Source organism: Nicotiana attenuata, unplaced genomic scaffold (assembly GCF_001879085.1).
Source record: "Nicotiana attenuata strain UT unplaced genomic scaffold, NIATTr2, whole genome shotgun sequence".
Taxonomy (NCBI): Eukaryota; Viridiplantae; Streptophyta; class Magnoliopsida; order Solanales; family Solanaceae; genus Nicotiana; species Nicotiana attenuata.
In genome coordinates, this window is record NW_017674140.1 from 48,050 (window position 1) to 65,165 (window position 17,116).

Below are 17,116 nucleotides of genomic sequence, written 5' to 3' on the forward strand. Positions count from 1 at the left end.
AAAATGCTTTTCATGATCTCCAGCTCTTTCCCACCATCTCGTTCTTTACCAAGCATCTAGGCAAACCTGCCAGGTTAATTAACTCAACGTAAAGAAAGCTCATTTGGTCAAAACTAGGGGAGCGCTTACTAATATTGAGAGATTAACATCTCTCCGCCCTCGTCGGTCAACTAGAGTATAAAAACAACATTGAATAACATTTCTCGTTTTTCATTTTTAGGGTACATTGGGGGAGCAACTTCATCAATGACACCATCAGAAATTCAAACAAAAGAAGGTAAAAATAAAAAGTTGAAGAAGCAACGATTACTCAAATGCAAATACGTTTTGACATACTTTCTAATGTACAACATTTTAATTGTGTAAGCACAAGTTACAAAGGAACTTGCTGAGAGCAGGTCTTACAACTCTTTTTAAGTAACACACTCTTCTCCTAGCAATCTACATCTGGAAATAAGACTAAGTACGCCGCTTCCTATCATCATCTTCCTCTTCATCAGAATCACCACTCTCACGGAAACGTGGATTCTTCTCCTGCAGCAAAAGAAAATGTCACATTGCAATAACAAATTTCACTCAAACCGAAGAGGGGACAAAAATTAGAGATAAAAGATTTGAAGCTCAAAGTCTTATTCGTTGAATCACAAGCTAAAATGAGGAAACCTCTTTCTTTGATATCCATACAAAGTTACAAACTTTGTTTCATTGTTCAATTTTACATTATTTCAATTTAAATGGTGGCGAGCACAGACTACATATGAAAAGATGGAACAGGACATGCTGGTGAAAAAGACCAAAGCAATAAATGATGTAGCTTAGGTATAAAAGAGAATACCGGTCTAGATTCATGATCAGAGGTTCTTCGAGATTCACGGTCATAACTCCTCTTTGGATAATCTGACCGATGGTGGTCATCTTCCCTGTGTCGCTTGCGCTGATAGTCTGTTTTCCTCATAAGATAGAGTTGTTTGTTAAATCTACTATACTGAAACAACATACTGAAAAATACAATGTTGTAGACATTAGAACTGAATCAAAATCTTGGAAAAGCATACCTCTACCCTGCCGATAAGAACCTCCATGACCATGATTTCCACCATGTCCACCATCTGCAATTTTTATTGTATCAGTCATCGCCATAGACACAGTAAAAGGTCTATAGGTGTACCACATTTATTATCGTGTACCACATTTATTATCGTATCATATTGCAAAACCTAAGCATAACCAAGTTTGAGCATGGCAGATATATTGTGATGATGTGAAGTTATTGGAAGTGCAAGAAAAACTCAGTTGAGCTTGAAGGCCCAGTGAATCAGCTATTTAAAGCTTAATTTGAAATCCTAAAGGGGTTGTTTCAATCTTGTCCTTCAAATTTTTCCTAGTTAGAGAAATCTCAAGTGTTTCCTTATTAGAACTGATTTTCAATATATTAATGAAACACAGCAATAATTTGGAAGCAGAACAGTTTAAATATAGGGAAGAATACGGCTGGCTCAAAATTTAGAACTGGAACAAAACCAAAATCGTCAACATCCAGAAGTTGACATTCAACCAGTGCTCAAACTTATACAATTCTTCTAGTCATACTAATTCTTCTATACATTATGCTTCCAGCATTAGTTGATATCAGAACCCATTCCTCTACAGCTTAGTAATAACCCATTAAATAAAAGGCACATATATTCAAACTAGTGAGGTGTCATGCAACAAATAGACAGGTTCTGGAATCAACATTGACACAAGCAGATAATAACAACTCAGAAGAACTTCACCAGCAATCCAAACCAACTACTAATAAACACTAGCTTTACTTATAGGAGTCAGTTGTACCCCCAGCTAAAATCAAAAGTTTTCTACTGCATTAAAGCACACACGAGTCCTGGGGTAGTAAAATCTAAATCTACAGTTAAGAGGCGCTTAAAGTTGAACCTTAAATCAAAGGCACTAACATTTCCTTTTTTTTAGGGACAAAAAAAAGAAGATGATGAAAAATAATTGCACTCTTTACATTTCACATTCCACATATTATCAAATTAATTTGAGAGAATGAAGCTCTTTGCTAAGACGCAAGAAAGAGTCAATATTATCAAAGAAACAACTGATGACGAAGTTAAGAGCCCTTAAACTTACAGCGAGGTGGCGGCATAGCTGGTGGGTAAGCGCCCAATGATCCTGTGCCATAATCCACTAGCTGTCTCTGTGCTTCCAATTCCTTTTGGACCAATTTTCCATAACCACCTCGACGTATAACTAGTTAAGGTATTAAAAGACAGTCCAAAATTCTTAAATATAAATGGAGAAAGAAAGGAAAGAATGACTTTTTAAACCCTGTTGCTTGGACTATCATGCAAGAGTTTCAACCATTCGACAGATAAGGTGATGAAAACTCACTTAATTGATTCTGTGCACATTCATGGGTTAGACCATAAGTCTTTCTTTGAACTAAACCATAATTCTTAAAACGCATACATTAGAAAACCAAGTAAGCAATATCAACCATCTTTCCTATCCTTGATTAACATATCTATGAGCCAATATTCACCTCCACAAAAGGATGGTCACTTGCTCTAAAAAGTGTACTGCTCTACCAAATAGAATTTCTGATTCTTCATAAACAATTCATGACAAAAGAATAAGTGAATATCTACATCGAGGTATTTCCTTGTAACATAAACAACAAAGAAAAGCTTGTTAAAACTTTGCAATCATTCCATTGGCGACAAGATGAAACACGTCTTTCATCAAGTTGATTATCCTACAACCACAGCGGAAGGATGTAGAAAATTGAAGCTTTTGAGACCACTAGGTTCATTCCCTCAAAGCAAAACACAATTAAAGAAAATTCAAGGTCACTAAGTCCTTGAGAGAGATTGCTCTAGAATCATATGATCACAAGAGGTTAAAAGCTTTTGTTTTATCCACTACCCTATTTACTAACTAGATCCAGAGGGTTGTGGTTCTTGTAGATGATGACAGAACCTAAAAGGACAACTAGATGCTGATGAGCCAGTCTTTTGATGCCCCACAGCTACTTCTAGGTAAGTGCTTACTGAAACAAATACTATAGAAATACTTCCTAAGAGGCACTTGAGTAACCTATGATGCAGCATCAACAAAGAATAACCAAAACTCAAGCATCATTGTGTATAGAGGAATAATTTACGCAATTACACATATTACCTTGTGAAGTACCACTTTAGTTACACTCGCCATATAGCCAAGTTACACACATATCTACATAATAATGTTTGTAACAAGTACGTATATACATAATATTAGAACGTGTAAGAAATTAACCTATAACCTATTTCTCAGTTGGCATAAATCTTTTAAGATAAAAGCATACCAAGTTTTAACAGATTCTTCTTTTTCTAAATCAAAAGTATACCAAGTTTTAACAGATTTTTACACACACTTGCCTGCTTATTTGCTGACAATCGTAGAAAGCATTTGCAGAAACTTCACAACTTAAAAGTACTTAGTTAGACATCCTTCATCATAACATGAACTATCTTTGATTAACTTTGTCCTAATAGTTCCATACCCTTTTTAATTGCAACGTTCATCAACTTTGCCCATGATAGGACCAAAACATTTTTTTCCCTGAAATAGAAAAGAAATAGCTAAAAGAAATGAAAGAAAATCGTTAACGCATGCTTATAAATTCAAGAAGGATATCTGGATCGTAGTCGGTACGATATTCGTCGCGCACCTGGGAAAAAAGATGTAAGTCAGATGAAATGCTGGCATGAATCTCAAGATAAAAGAATGAAACCGCTGAGGAGATTACCTGTCCACCACTCCTACCACGGCCCCATTGTCTACCTTCTTGAAATCCCCAATCAAAATCCACACGAATAGGGCGATCATCAAGAATTGTCCCACTGATATATTTGACAGAATCTTCAGTGTCGTCCCTAGAGTAGAACCTGAAATAAGTTTTATAGTTGTTACAAACGCAAATGATATTCCCATGCCTTCTTTTTTTGTTCTTCGCCTTTTTTCCCTTGAACAGGAAAAGGGTTGAACGGGAGATAAATGCAAAAGTATACATGTAAAATGTAACAAACTACAACGCACACCTAATACCATCTTGGTGTTTATAATAGAATTTACTTCAGCTGTCAAAAAAAAATGAGCAAATAGGTGTTTGCATATAACTGCAAAAACAGTAACAGCACTAAAGAGACAAAAGCTCGTGATGCACTCCTTCCATTCCATTTCCATTGATCTACTATTTCCATGTACACATTCCAAAATTCAGGTCTTTCCTAATGGCAATTTTTACCCCGGCATAGATATATACTACTTATTATTTGAACTCCTTGCCATCAAACCTAATATAGTCATTCAAACATTTGTTAATAAATTTTGCCAGTGTCAACCCAAGTCAACTAAAATGGCAGAAAGGGAGTACATCAATACAAATTCTACTAGCAAAAGAAATGCAGACCTAAAAGTGGCAAAGTTTGACATGCTCGGAACAGAGCAACAAGACAGAGAATGCAAGAAACAAATATTACTTCCCAAATAGATATCACTGACCACCCAACTAAGTTGCTCGGACTCGGGTGCGGTGTCCGATACGGGTGCGGATCTAGAGGTCGGATCCTTCATGGTCTAAATTTTGAGATTCAGGGATACGGATTCAGATACGGGTGGGGGGATTCGGCTAAAAATAATTCAAATATTTAAAAATAGAGTTAAAAAATGTCTAACTTATGAGACATTCTGGGGAAAACTTAGGTATTCCGAGAAGGAGAAAATATTGAACAAGAGGTGAATCCGAGAAGGAGATAAAATGAAAAGGACTGAGATAGAAATTTCTATGTACAAGGTATTCCGCTTTCTTCAATAACACCCTAGCTTTTGTTTTGTTTTCAAAAATCATTGTATTTGTGCCGAATTTCCGTGTCAATTTTGGTCAAAGTACCCAAAATCGGTAATTCGGTACGGATCCCACACCCACGTTGTGTCGACATGGGTATGGCACCGAAAGTGAAGAGTCGGAGCAACTTAGCCACCCACTACTACCATACAGGAATCCCAAAGAAATACAACCTAAACAAACACCACAATGGCACAACCTATAAAAAGTATTCGTGAAATGTTGGTAAAAATGTTCCGGAAGTCATCAAAGAACCATGTAGTAGCTTCTGGACAAATGGTGTGGCAGGAAGTTGCAAATACATAAATAGTACATAGGGCTTTTAAAGCAAGAAGTGAGATCTATTTTTTACGTTGAGAAATGTTCATTGGTCGATTCATTATTGTATGGAACCTATATTATCTTTCTCTGACTTTCAGGCTAGAGACTCGCTTTCCCCATTAATGAACTTGTCTTCCATCATTAAGAAGATAACCAATGAGCGACAACTGAGTGGAATAAGAGATAACATCAAAGACTGCACAGCCAAACTACTCCAATTTTTTGATACGACCTGTTTGACTAGGACAAAGATAAACCAGCCCCGGATTTGAAAAAAGGGAGAAAAAGGATTAAGACAAAAATAGGAGGGAAATTTTATTTTTCTTTTCTACCAAGTAGGAGGGAGCTTTCCTTTTCAGTTAAAGTACAGGAAACATGGAGAACTGAGACCCCATTTAACTAAATGTTTTGTAATATCAACAAGGTCCTTCAAGATAACGAACAAAATAACTACATATCAGGCGCTTAGTGTCGAATAACAGTCGCACCTTTCATTTTCTCCAAATAGATGCAGAAGTAATACTAGTAAATTCTCCCCTTCCTCTCCTCTCACTATTCTTTTCTCCTGCATATCGCTTCCTTTTCTACGAGGACTCTTTAAAACCAAAAAATCCATAACAAAGTTTAACATTGATCATTATGTGAGAATTCGATAGATAATTGCATTAGGGTTGAATCCATGAAAGAAGTGGAAATGCTTTCAAATTTTGGAAGTCCCTGCTTTTTCCTACCTAGACTTCGGGGACATTTGACAGAATCAGATCAAATGACTGTGGTATAAGCCTCTCTAATAATCTTTCAATACTTCTTCAGTTAATACGTTCCTTGTATTAATAGTCGGGACTGTAAAACGTGTCATCTAATTCTTAAGACACAGCGAATAAGAGTTGATTGATACTTGTAGGAATAGAGACGGAGAACATGATTCTTATATTTACCAAGCAGTGTGAACAAATGCCAAATACATAATATCAATATCCTTACTGAACAAGTAGACAAAAACAGAACTAGAGGGAAATAACTAAAGCTGCAGCAGGCATACCGTAATTGGAGAAGAAATTATACAGTCGAAAGTTAGCAACACAAAAGGAAAGAAATTGGAGATTGAAAGCAAGGTTCAGGCCATACATTACAAAGCAGAACCCACAAGGAGTTTTGGAATTCTTATCCAATCCCATCACTATCTTTTTAATCTCTCCAGCACGAGAGAACAGCTCATACACTTGTTCCTCTGTTGTGTAGAAGGACATGTTCCCCACATAAACAGTTGTCGACTTCAGCAAAGCATCTTCAAATTCTTCCTGTGTTCCCGGAAACCTTCTATCCCTATATGCTGAAATCTTGGCTAAATCCTAAAAGAAAAAAATAAGATAAAATATTAAAAGATAAAAGCAAATAAAACCTAGATTAAGAAAGGACATAGGACACCTCGGACACCACAATCTCTTTATGTTAACAATTTATGAAATGCCATTGGATATGCAGGAAACTGCACTTCAGTGTTGTTAAAGGCTCGCTTAAAGCGCGCCTAAGCCCCGAAGCTCAGTGAAGCCCAGGTTGTATTCACTTAATTGGCGCTTTAGTGTAGGCGTCAAGGTGTTAAGCGTGTGCACCTTCACCTATGGGATCTGTCTTTAAGGGCAGAACATCATACATATAGCTTGATAATAGTTTTCCGTTCTTTTGTCCAAATAATTATTATTTGTGTTTATATTTACATGTTTTTGCAATACATTTCGGGGTTTTTTTTTCACTCTTTAATTGCGCTTTGCGCTTAAAGCTCCAACATACTTTGGAGTTTTTGCGCTTTTCGCTTTTGACTACTCTGCTGCACTTAGTTAACATTATATTAAAATAAAGAAAGGCATAGATATATCTTGCTTCCTAAACTACAAACTTTCGAGTTAAATCAGGAAACCATCACTGACAGACTGAAACATTAGCTCCTCATAACACCAGGGTTTATGCGAGTTACACGTCAAAGTGTCCATGCAAAAGGTGTGTTTGATTCTCACTACACCCTTCCCGAACCGCCCTCTATAACAGAGAAAGTCTAAGAATAAAAAAGGTGTTACCTCCTTTGGATGAGAAGCTATACAAGGATTAAAGCACTAGTAACTAGTGCAGATAGTTATAACATTGTTCTTTAAATACTCCTTCAGAGGTTGTTCTTTTCACGGGGGGAGCAGCCCACAGCCCCCTAAACCCTTCCCCCACCCCCACCCCTACCCCCACACCACCGACCAGAGTTAGCACAATCCATCAAAACACAAACAAAGATACAACATAAAACATTAAATCAATAGAAAAATTGCTCATTGAACAACCATCACATGTATACAGCACAAGTGAAAAGCCAAAGAGCACTGAGGCGTTCATATTACCTTGAACAGAGAAGCCATTCCGTTTTGCTCCAAACTATATCTCCCACTTTGGATCTTTTGCGCCGCCTAAAAACTGCAAAATTCTACTTTCGGTTAACAACCAGCATTATGATTAGACTGAACAAAGTTAAACATTAGTTCAATAGAAAAACATTACCAAATTATAAGTGAAACTGGTAATAAGAATATACAGTAAAATGAGAGCAAATGAAAAAAATACCCAAATCATAAATTCATATTTCGCCGATAAAGAACCATTGGAATACCAAACAAAAAGGTAAATTTTATGCACTGCCCGTAAAACTTTGATATTTTTGTTTCATGACAGAGAGAGGGGGAGGGGGAGGGGGGAAGCGGAGAACTTACAAATTGATTTCGCCGGAGTCTCTCGGCCGACGAAGAGGAAGTTAAAATATATTGGGGGCCCAGGCCCGAATCAAACTTAGAGTGTGGTTAAAATATCATGGTATAGCCAGTTTTCATACTGGTCAGCGTTCCACTATTTTGCTGTAACAGGGACCGGTCCAGTATAATATACGGGAGTTCTGTTATATTTGTCTACGAACTCCAGCATATTATGCTGGACCGGTATACTTTGCTAACTCCTGTAAAATTTGCGGGAGACTGGAGCACCAGTGCTCCAAACTCCAGTATATTATACTGGACAATTATACTTGCTGGAACTCCCATAAAATTTGCGGGAGTTCCAGCATAATTATGCTTGAACTCCCGTAAAATTTGCGGGAGTTCCAGCATAGTTATCCTGGAACTCCCGTAAAATTTACGGGAGTTCAAGCATACTTATGCTGGAACTCTCGTAAAATTTGCGGGCGTATTTTTCCGGATTTTGAACAGTGTTTTCGTTCAAATTTAAAGTGGCTAAATTTCGATGACTTTTGAAACTTGACTATTTTTCAACGACCAGTGGTAAATCTGGCTATTTTTGAATTTCTCCCTAACTGTCCACCTTCCACTTTAATTGGGCCGGCCCAATATTGTTTTGGCTGGACAGATTGACAGCAACGGCCCACAAGGGGCTGATCTTAGCTGAATGTCATCAAAATTATTGGTATTTAATAAAGGAAATTTTGCCCCCTATAGCAAAAGTTTACACCTTATTTATTATAAATCAAAATCCTTTTAAAATATTATTTTCTATAATTATCTTTTATTTATTTTAACAAAATAGGTATTTATGGTATACATTACCATTAAGGCATTAAACTATGTACCATTTTTCTCTCATTCTTTCAGTTATTCTCTGCCAAAATCACAATCACAGGAAAATATTTCTTCTTTCGCTCTCCACGATCTCTCTCTCACAGCAAGATTGTATTCACGATTTTTGAAGAACAATTCTCTCACGACACGTTTTTGCTCCAAAAATTCGTGGTAAGTATTAAAGTTTTTGGGATTTTGGCTGGTTCAAGCTTCTTCTTTTTCTCTTCACTTTTTTTTTTTTTAAAATCTTCACCATTGTCATGTTTTCAGCAGAAAACTTCAAATTTCCTCTTCAATGGTTGATTCAACAACTTTGAAACAAGAGGGCCACTGCAGCTTTCTTCTACGCTGGATATTGCAACAGGTTACTCTACACGGATACTGCAATATCTTTTATGCCGGAGAAGATTCGAGGAATGGGGTTTTTATTCGTCTCCATTTTTAGTTTAATACAATGTATACAATATTTTGCTTGGCCGGGAAATGCCATCTCCGGTGAACTTTCTTCTCTTCTTTACTGCTTAGTCACATACGACGATACAGATACATTGTATTCTGTACAAATTCACTCAAATATATTATATTTTTTCTTAAATATATTTTTTTTTGCTTTTATTTATGTATTTCAAAGGTTTATATTTTTTCAATACAACTGAATACATTTGTATTCATGCATGAATACATATATAAATATTGAAATACACTGAATAAAAATATTAAAATAGATCAAAATATAAACTATCAATAAATTTAATTTTAAAATATAGGGAATACCGTAAAATACACTGAATACAAATAGAAATATAGTGAATACAGTCAATGAAATATACTGAATACATCAGTAATAACATGTATTAGGAATAACTAAAATACTGTTAATAAATACATTTGAATTCACTAAATATAAAATAGCGAATACAGTAAATGCAAACATTGAATCTAATAAATAAAACAGTCAAAAAAATATTAAAACACACTAAATACAGAAGTTATATACAACCGAAAAATCATTCTAATTAATTGGGTTGATAATGAGGCATGTTATAATTGATTTTGTTGAGTTATATTAGGAGTATATCACGCTAATTGATATTATTTCCATTATTAGACAGCTGGACATACCTATTTTTAAGGTGATTGTCGTTACTGTATTCATGAATGACGCGAATATATGTGAATACATTTGCGTACAGCTTTACTGCCCTGATTTTAGGCGCTTTTTACTGCTATATTCATGAATACAGCAACACTAATACATGTGAATACATGCGCATACAGCTGGACTGCCCTGATTTAGGTATTTTTTGCTACTGTATTCATGAATACAGCAGCGCGAATACAACGAATACACTACCGTAACAACTGAATAGTAGCTATAGGAAGTAATTATGTATATGGTAGCTATAGGAAGTTAATAGCCACTAAACAATAGTGGTTTCTGAAAATTCCTCTTTTATAAATAGCTTTCGAATATTTACACAACTCTTTAGGAATTTCTCTACCATATTAAATTGTTTATCAAAGTCTACCCGATTGTCATACTTTTGATCTTTAGGATTTTTCTATCGGATTGGTAGAGTTGATGCTACAGTATCTTTTCTTATTTGTTAAGTTGTTCATCGAAGTGTATAAGATTGTCATACTTTTGCTCTTTAGGATTTCTCTACCGAATTGGTGGAGTTGATGCTATATTATCTTAACCTATTTGTTAAGTTGTTCATTAAAATCTATCCAATTGGCATACATTTTCTAGGTTGTTTTAATATAGTGTTTTTCGAATTTGCAACTTAATTTGATCAAATCGCCCCAAATGTGATCCAAATGATTTCAAATTTGAAATAAAGCTTTCAAATACCAAAACAAACAATTCACAATCATCAATTTAGTCAAATAACACCAAATCGAAAAGACTCATTTTATCTTCTTCCGTACTTTCTAAAATCCAATAATAAAGGTTTGAGATTTTTACAGTAAATCACCAAATTATACGTTTGAACTGAAATTTTAAGCACAAAGCATCAACATCCAAAGGATTAGCTTCTATTTCTCACCACGAAACAAGAATTTGTTTTAAAAATTAAAAAAATATGCTGTTTAAGTTAAAAGCGGGGATATTTGTTAAGACCAGTCAAAAAGAGATATTCCACGAAGACCAGTCCCTTTGGGGAAAATGCCGTGCAATTGTTTGTTTTAGCTGCCGCAGAAATTAATCATATTTTTAGTTTGATAAAATAGAAGTGTTTGAAATTGTTACTTGATAAATAAAACGTGAGATAATTAGTTCGCTAGAATCTCAAAATAAACTATAAGAAGTATTACTGTACTTTTTTGCATTGTCGGAATGAGGTTTTTTTTAATTTTCTTTTTAAAGAAAGATGTCAAGTTTTTTGAGAGGGAGCAAAAAAGAAAGGAGGTTGGGTTTATAAGAAGGAACTGATTATAGTTTATTTTCTTCTATTTCTTTTGTTAACAAGGAAGAGATGCATTAAGTAATTATTTAATTTAACAGACTAGGATTTGAAGGGTAAGAGAACTTTTAATTGTCGAATAATTTAAGTTGCTAGATTTGGTAAAATATTATGTCTCTTTTTTTATAAGATGTCTCTGATGGGATACTAAAAATAATAAGTTGAAGTTTAGTAAATAGCAACATGCATTGCCAAAACAAGAATAAGAGACTGATGTTTTTAATCCAAGTGGAGAGATCAAACTCCAGAACATATCTTAGTCACACTCACAAGCCATTCGAATCATCCAATTGTAGCGAAGTACGATAAAAAGGTCGACTCTGCAGCGATAATTGCAAGCTCAATAAAGTAAGAAAGTTTTCAAATTGCATGCTATATACAATATTCCAACACAGAAATAAATTGGAAGACAAGCATAACGTTAATTTGATTTACAAGACTGTACAAGAAGTTAACATTTACACGCTTTATTCACAAGTCACAACCAATCCTGTTGAAAGCACACAGCTAAAACAGTCTTCAAAGAGCCTTTAGAACCATTTTGCTTGTCTTGTGAACCCCTTTGGCAGCAAGTCTAACAATAGATCGGCTCTTGTACAACCTACAGAAACAACAGGTTGAGTCACTGTACCTCTATGTCCTAACAAAAATGCCAATTCCTTCAAAATATAGTTCATGCATGGTCAAGTCAGATGCATTTGATGTACAGAGATCAAAAGAACAAAATCTGCAACAAACTCTCTCTAAAGATATAGTCTGATCATGTTTACAAATTGGTCAAGAATTTGAAGCCTCAACTGTGAAAGCTAAACTAACAGATCTACATAATTCAACCAAAAGTTCTGTATTGTTACACAAGGTCCTAAAATATCCAAGAAATTTCACAGATCACATTCACATATTTCAATTGAAGTTCTATGGAAGTCGTCGATGTTCCAATCCAAATACAAAAATTTCTAAAACATGCAAGACCAGAAATATGAAAAATTAGAATGGAAAACATGGTCAGTGAGGCCACCCCAACTTATTTAGGGGTTTTTGTTGTAGTATGTAAGATTAGAAACACAGGGAACCAAAAAATAATAAATGAGTACTCACCCCACTAGAGCAAGTCCCCAGGTGGAAAGGACGTAGAACGTTTGTGCTGCATGCCAAATGTTGAACAATTTTTCTACTTTACCTGTGCCTTCTAATGCTTTTGTCAAGGCTGTAAGTCAAGTTGAAGACCACATAATAAGATGATGCTCAAGTAAAGATCATAAACACACTATGGAAAATAAGAAGGAACGATCAATCAAGTAACCCAATCAACCAATCAATCTCCTCTAACAATCATTCAAGCAACCAATCTCTAACAATCATTCAACCAATGAATCTTCTCTCATCAAATCTATTTCTAATTCTAGCACTTAACCAAAAAGGTTCTTTTTCTCTGCTCCCTCTCGAACATTTTGAATGCAATTCTCTAACAAGACAGCATAAATCTCATAGATCTGGAGCTATTGTACACCACATAATCACCAAAAAATATGAAAATGGATGGCCAAACATTATCTAAAGGAAGGCTATCAGAAGTAACCTATCACTTAAATAGTTATTCCTAACAAGCATTTGGTTAGATCCAGCATTAAATCTTGAGAAGGCTCCCCACCTAAAAACATGTCCATGGCTATACATGTAAATGTCCATTATCCAAAAGAGGAAAAAAGTATGAAGAAGAAAATGTAGAAGCCATTGTAATGTAAATCTGTATCAGCTAATCATTTACGCCTGACTCTGGATGTTTTATGTTAAAAGAATGAAGAACTTCAGAAAGAATAGGAGAGAACAAACAGTAACTTACTCTTTTGCAGTTCTTCAGGAGACATCTTCTGCAATTGCAATACACAGAATCAGTGAAAAGAAAGACATGACCCTGACATAATTGAAAGGGAAATATACTTTTAGTCCATGAGTCATTGAGTTATTGTTGTTTCAATCCCCGTGTTATTTGATGAAGCACATTTAACTTTTAGTTAATTGAATGTGCGGTTTAATCCAATCATTTTACAGAAAACAAACGGTAGTTAGATAGCTCCCACTCTGATTTTCCTAACTGGTATTTTGGCACAATCCAGCATCTCTTTCCACCCGTTCCATTCAACTAATTCTGCACTAACTCCGCTCTGATTTTCCTAACTGGTATTTTGGCACATATACAGCATCTCCTTCCACCCGTTCACATTCAACTAATTCTGCACTAACTTGTTCTTGATTCAAGTCTATTGCCAAATTCAATTACATACTTTGAGAGTCCACACATTTATATACAAAGTAGTTGTTCTGCAAAAAAGGTTCACCAATAGCAGCAATCAGATCAGTGATCACCAAAGCCTAACTTGCAACTGAAGAAAAGAAATCACGAACGAGGAGGACGACAGGACTGCGAAGAGGGCGTAATAAAGGGAAGTGGTTATAAAGGTTGGTGGCAGTGGTGAAATCTGAGCCATTCTAGGAGGATCATCAGGAATCCTGGCAGATATCAAATTTAGCACCTAGCCAATCTATTTGAAGGATTTTTGCAGTTCAAGTTCAACAAAGTTCTTCTATGTCTGCATTGCCTTTGACCGCCCAAAAGACGTGTTCTTCAACGTTATCCATCAGTTTAGAGTTGTGCAAGTGGTGATTATAAAATCTCAAAATTCTCTCCCACTAGCTCCAACATCTTGCTTCCCTTGATGATACTAGGATGAGACACCATCCAACCCATCTACATGGAAGATAGAGGGGTGGGCCAGAGAACGCAAAGACTAGAATAGGAGCTTTCTAACGTCTGTTATTCTAACAGTCAATGATGGGATTAAAACCACACAATTGTTTAAATTGAAGATTAAATGTGCTTCATCAAACAAAGTAAAGAAATAATTCAGGGACTAAAATTGCTGGTTTCCTTAATTGAAGTATGATAAACGTGCATAAATATATAAATTGCCTTGTACCTGAGCCTTCGAATTGGACACCATGCATCTAGCCATGAAGTTGGCAACTGCATCTACAACATATTCCTCACTAACAATCACGTAATTTTCATTATCTATTCCACTTCTTTCCTCGAAATTGCTGGGGACCATTTCCTCAGTCACCCAAACCCACCAACTTGGTTCTTCAAGGCTCATGTTTACTAGAAGTTCTGCAGTCTCCACATCAGAACCTAAGAACATTTTGTTTAGGGTAAATCAGAACCTAACAATATACATACATATTTTTTTTCTTCTGATAAGTTAAAGTAACAGAACCTAACAACTTATTAAGAGTAAGATGACAAGAAAAACCCTCTTTTGAAAATGGAAAACATTATGAGAGGGGAACACCAGTTTCCATAATACTCATCATCCAACTACTCAACTCTGGTAAACCTTTAGACTTCTAGCACATCTTAGTTTTCTGCATTAAGTAGCTGTCCTTTATTGACAAACAGGACGAGACATATAGAGATTAAGAGAACTCAGAAAACGAATTGAATCCCTATGACTCGACCCACGTCCAACAAATGAATATATTCTGGGATTCATCCAATCTCAGTCAATCCCACGTCTCCTTTAATATACGAGACTAAACAAATATTACTGCAACTATTCTTTTAAATCACGCGATATTGTCCAGCCCAGCTTGTCCGTACTCAACTATTCCACCGGGAACCTTGCTACCTCCCACCAACACAGGTAGCAGAGTAACTCTGCCCAACAAAGCTTAGGTAGATGGTAAAATATCACCTAGTTTTTTGTCAGGGATTTGAACCATAGTCTCCAAGGTTTACATCCACTTCATTGACACTAGACCACACTCTTGAGGCAAATATCACAACAACTATAACTTACACTAAATATCATCCATAAAATGACATTATACAGGTACCCCAAAAGGACACAGAATAACACAAACCAGTAGGCTCCTTAAAAGGAAATTGACAGCCATTCCCATCAACGGAATTTCGTTTGAGTGATTCCAGCTGTTTCAAAAAGCTTCCAGACTCCACAGCAGCTACCAGACGATCATGAAGCTACACAAAATATATTTTTTAAAAAGCATTAAAAACTCTATTTTTTTAGTTAGAGGGCGAAAAGAGGTTGTGTAAGGAAACATACATCAGGGGGACAATCTTGAAGTAATAAAGGAGATTGTGACATGCTCTGAAGAAGCACAAGATTTTGTTCAAGCAACCGTTTCAGCCGCTCGTTTTCAGACCTCAACGATTTCAATTCATCGTCTTGTTCAGACACATCATACGGCGTCGTTTCGGAGTGATTATGGGCATGGTGGTGACAGTGTTCCACCGCTGACCATGCCACGTCGGCCACCTCCAATACCGTCTTCGCCACCTCAATCGGATTGTGTCCCTTCATGTTTGGATTGATTTTTCTTTGAAATTGTATGGATTTTTAGGCTTTGATGTTTTTCGGATTCAGTAGAAACCCTAAATTGAAAAATTGGGGGAAGAAAGTAAATTGAAAAATAGTTGGATGGAATATATGCGTAATCCAATCTATACATATACATATAGGTAGTTTTGTGAAGGTACTCCTTTGTGTTTTTGTTAATTGCACTTTGGGCCCCATATGTATTTAAAATTCCAAAGATGGTAGAGTTGAAGGTACTGAAAAGAAATGATGACAAACTAATAGATTTTTGTACTTTCCAAGTTTCTGAGAACGACCTGGGAATGAAGTAGCTTTCGGGAAAAAAAATTGTTTGCAATGTGTAAACGGAAAAGAGCCTAGACTATCCCAATTGTTTGCTAAATGATTTATAAATGTCCTCCGTTCATCTATCCATCAAAAAAAGACATATAAAGTTAATTTTATTAATAAAATTGCTCTCACGTTTAACGGCAGAACCCGTGAGCCTTCAATTTAATGACGTGGCGGTATTTTACTAGGCCACGTGCCAAGCTCGAACAAAAAAATGAATATTATTTTGACCCACTTACATTCGACCCTAGATTTTCTTACTTGGGTCTAGAGCCGTCAATACGGGTTTGGCCCGTTGGGCCAGCCCAACCCAGCCTGTGATTTAGCAGAGCTGGGCTAGAATTTTGGAGCCCATTTAAAAATGAGGATTTTAAGTCCGGCCCGAGTAAGCCCGTGGCCCGTGAGGCTTAACTGAGGTTAGGCTGGGCCGGCCCGTATGCCTAATAAAAATACGTATTTAAAATATATAACATATAAAAAGTATATGACACAAAAAATAACAAGAAGAGTATCCCAAGCTTAAAGTTTATTAAGCTCATCATATTAAAAAACCAAAGTCTTAAAACGTTAAAATTTAATTATTCTCAATATTTAACTAATTAATATTGCATACGAATTGTAGATGTAGAAGAAAGTGAAGATGTTAAGACAACCTTCTCATAAGCGGATTCAAATGTGTTTGATGAAGATGATGTGTTAGATATCCCATAAACGTCATGGGCGTTCTCTTGAATAGTTTGTTTTGAGTTTTGACTTTTAGTGAATAAAATATAGTCTTGTCTTTTACTTTTTAGTGTTTATTGTGATATATGAGAACCGTATAAGTTATTAAATTTTGTGAAATTTTTCTAATAAGATTTTTTTAACTTTTAAATATTTATCTTTTTTTCAGTTTAGAAATTAAAGAAAAAAATATAAAAATTATATTTTAAAAAATGATGGGCCGTCCCGTGGGGGCCCGTAGCCCACATAGGACTGGGGTGTGATGATCATTATAAGGCCCATCAAAATGGTGGGCTAGCCCAGCCTAGCCCGTCAATTGCTAAAGCCCGCGTGGGCTGGGCTGGGCTAGCCCGGCCCCGCCCATATTGACAGCTCTACGTG

General features: G+C 35.9%; 2 protein-coding genes across 3 annotated transcripts; both read right to left on the minus strand.

Annotated features, from left to right (window-relative positions):
* Positions 1-273: 273 nt before the first annotated feature.
* On the minus strand, positions 274-8,059 carry LOC109218068 (nuclear cap-binding protein subunit 2-like). Of its 2 annotated transcripts, none has more exons than XM_019382388.1 (9): positions 7,963-8,059; positions 7,597-7,669; positions 6,341-6,564; positions 3,794-3,932; positions 3,682-3,715; positions 2,134-2,247; positions 1,056-1,109; positions 836-942; positions 274-534 (listed from the first exon to the last, which is right to left on the minus strand). In XM_019382388.1, the coding sequence occupies exons 2-9, from the start codon at positions 7,612-7,614 to the stop codon at positions 460-462; spliced, it is 765 nt and encodes a 254-aa protein (XP_019237933.1). In that variant the 5' UTR covers positions 7,615-7,669; positions 7,963-8,059; the 3' UTR covers positions 274-459. The 2 variants fall into 2 exon arrangements, with proteins under 2 accessions (XP_019237933.1, XP_019237934.1); XM_019382389.1 differs by having other exon boundaries at positions 7,817-7,975.
* A 3,547-nt stretch (positions 8,060-11,606) lies between these two features.
* LOC109218067 lies at positions 11,607-15,808 on the minus strand. The gene is made up of 6 exons (XM_019382387.1): positions 15,410-15,808; positions 15,207-15,324; positions 14,264-14,475; positions 13,129-13,156; positions 12,384-12,492; positions 11,607-11,886 (listed from the first exon to the last, which is right to left on the minus strand). The coding sequence occupies exons 1-6, from the start codon at positions 15,665-15,667 to the stop codon at positions 11,805-11,807; spliced, it is 807 nt and encodes a 268-aa protein (XP_019237932.1). The 5' UTR covers positions 15,668-15,808; the 3' UTR covers positions 11,607-11,804.
* Positions 15,809-17,116: the final 1,308 nt, after the last annotated feature.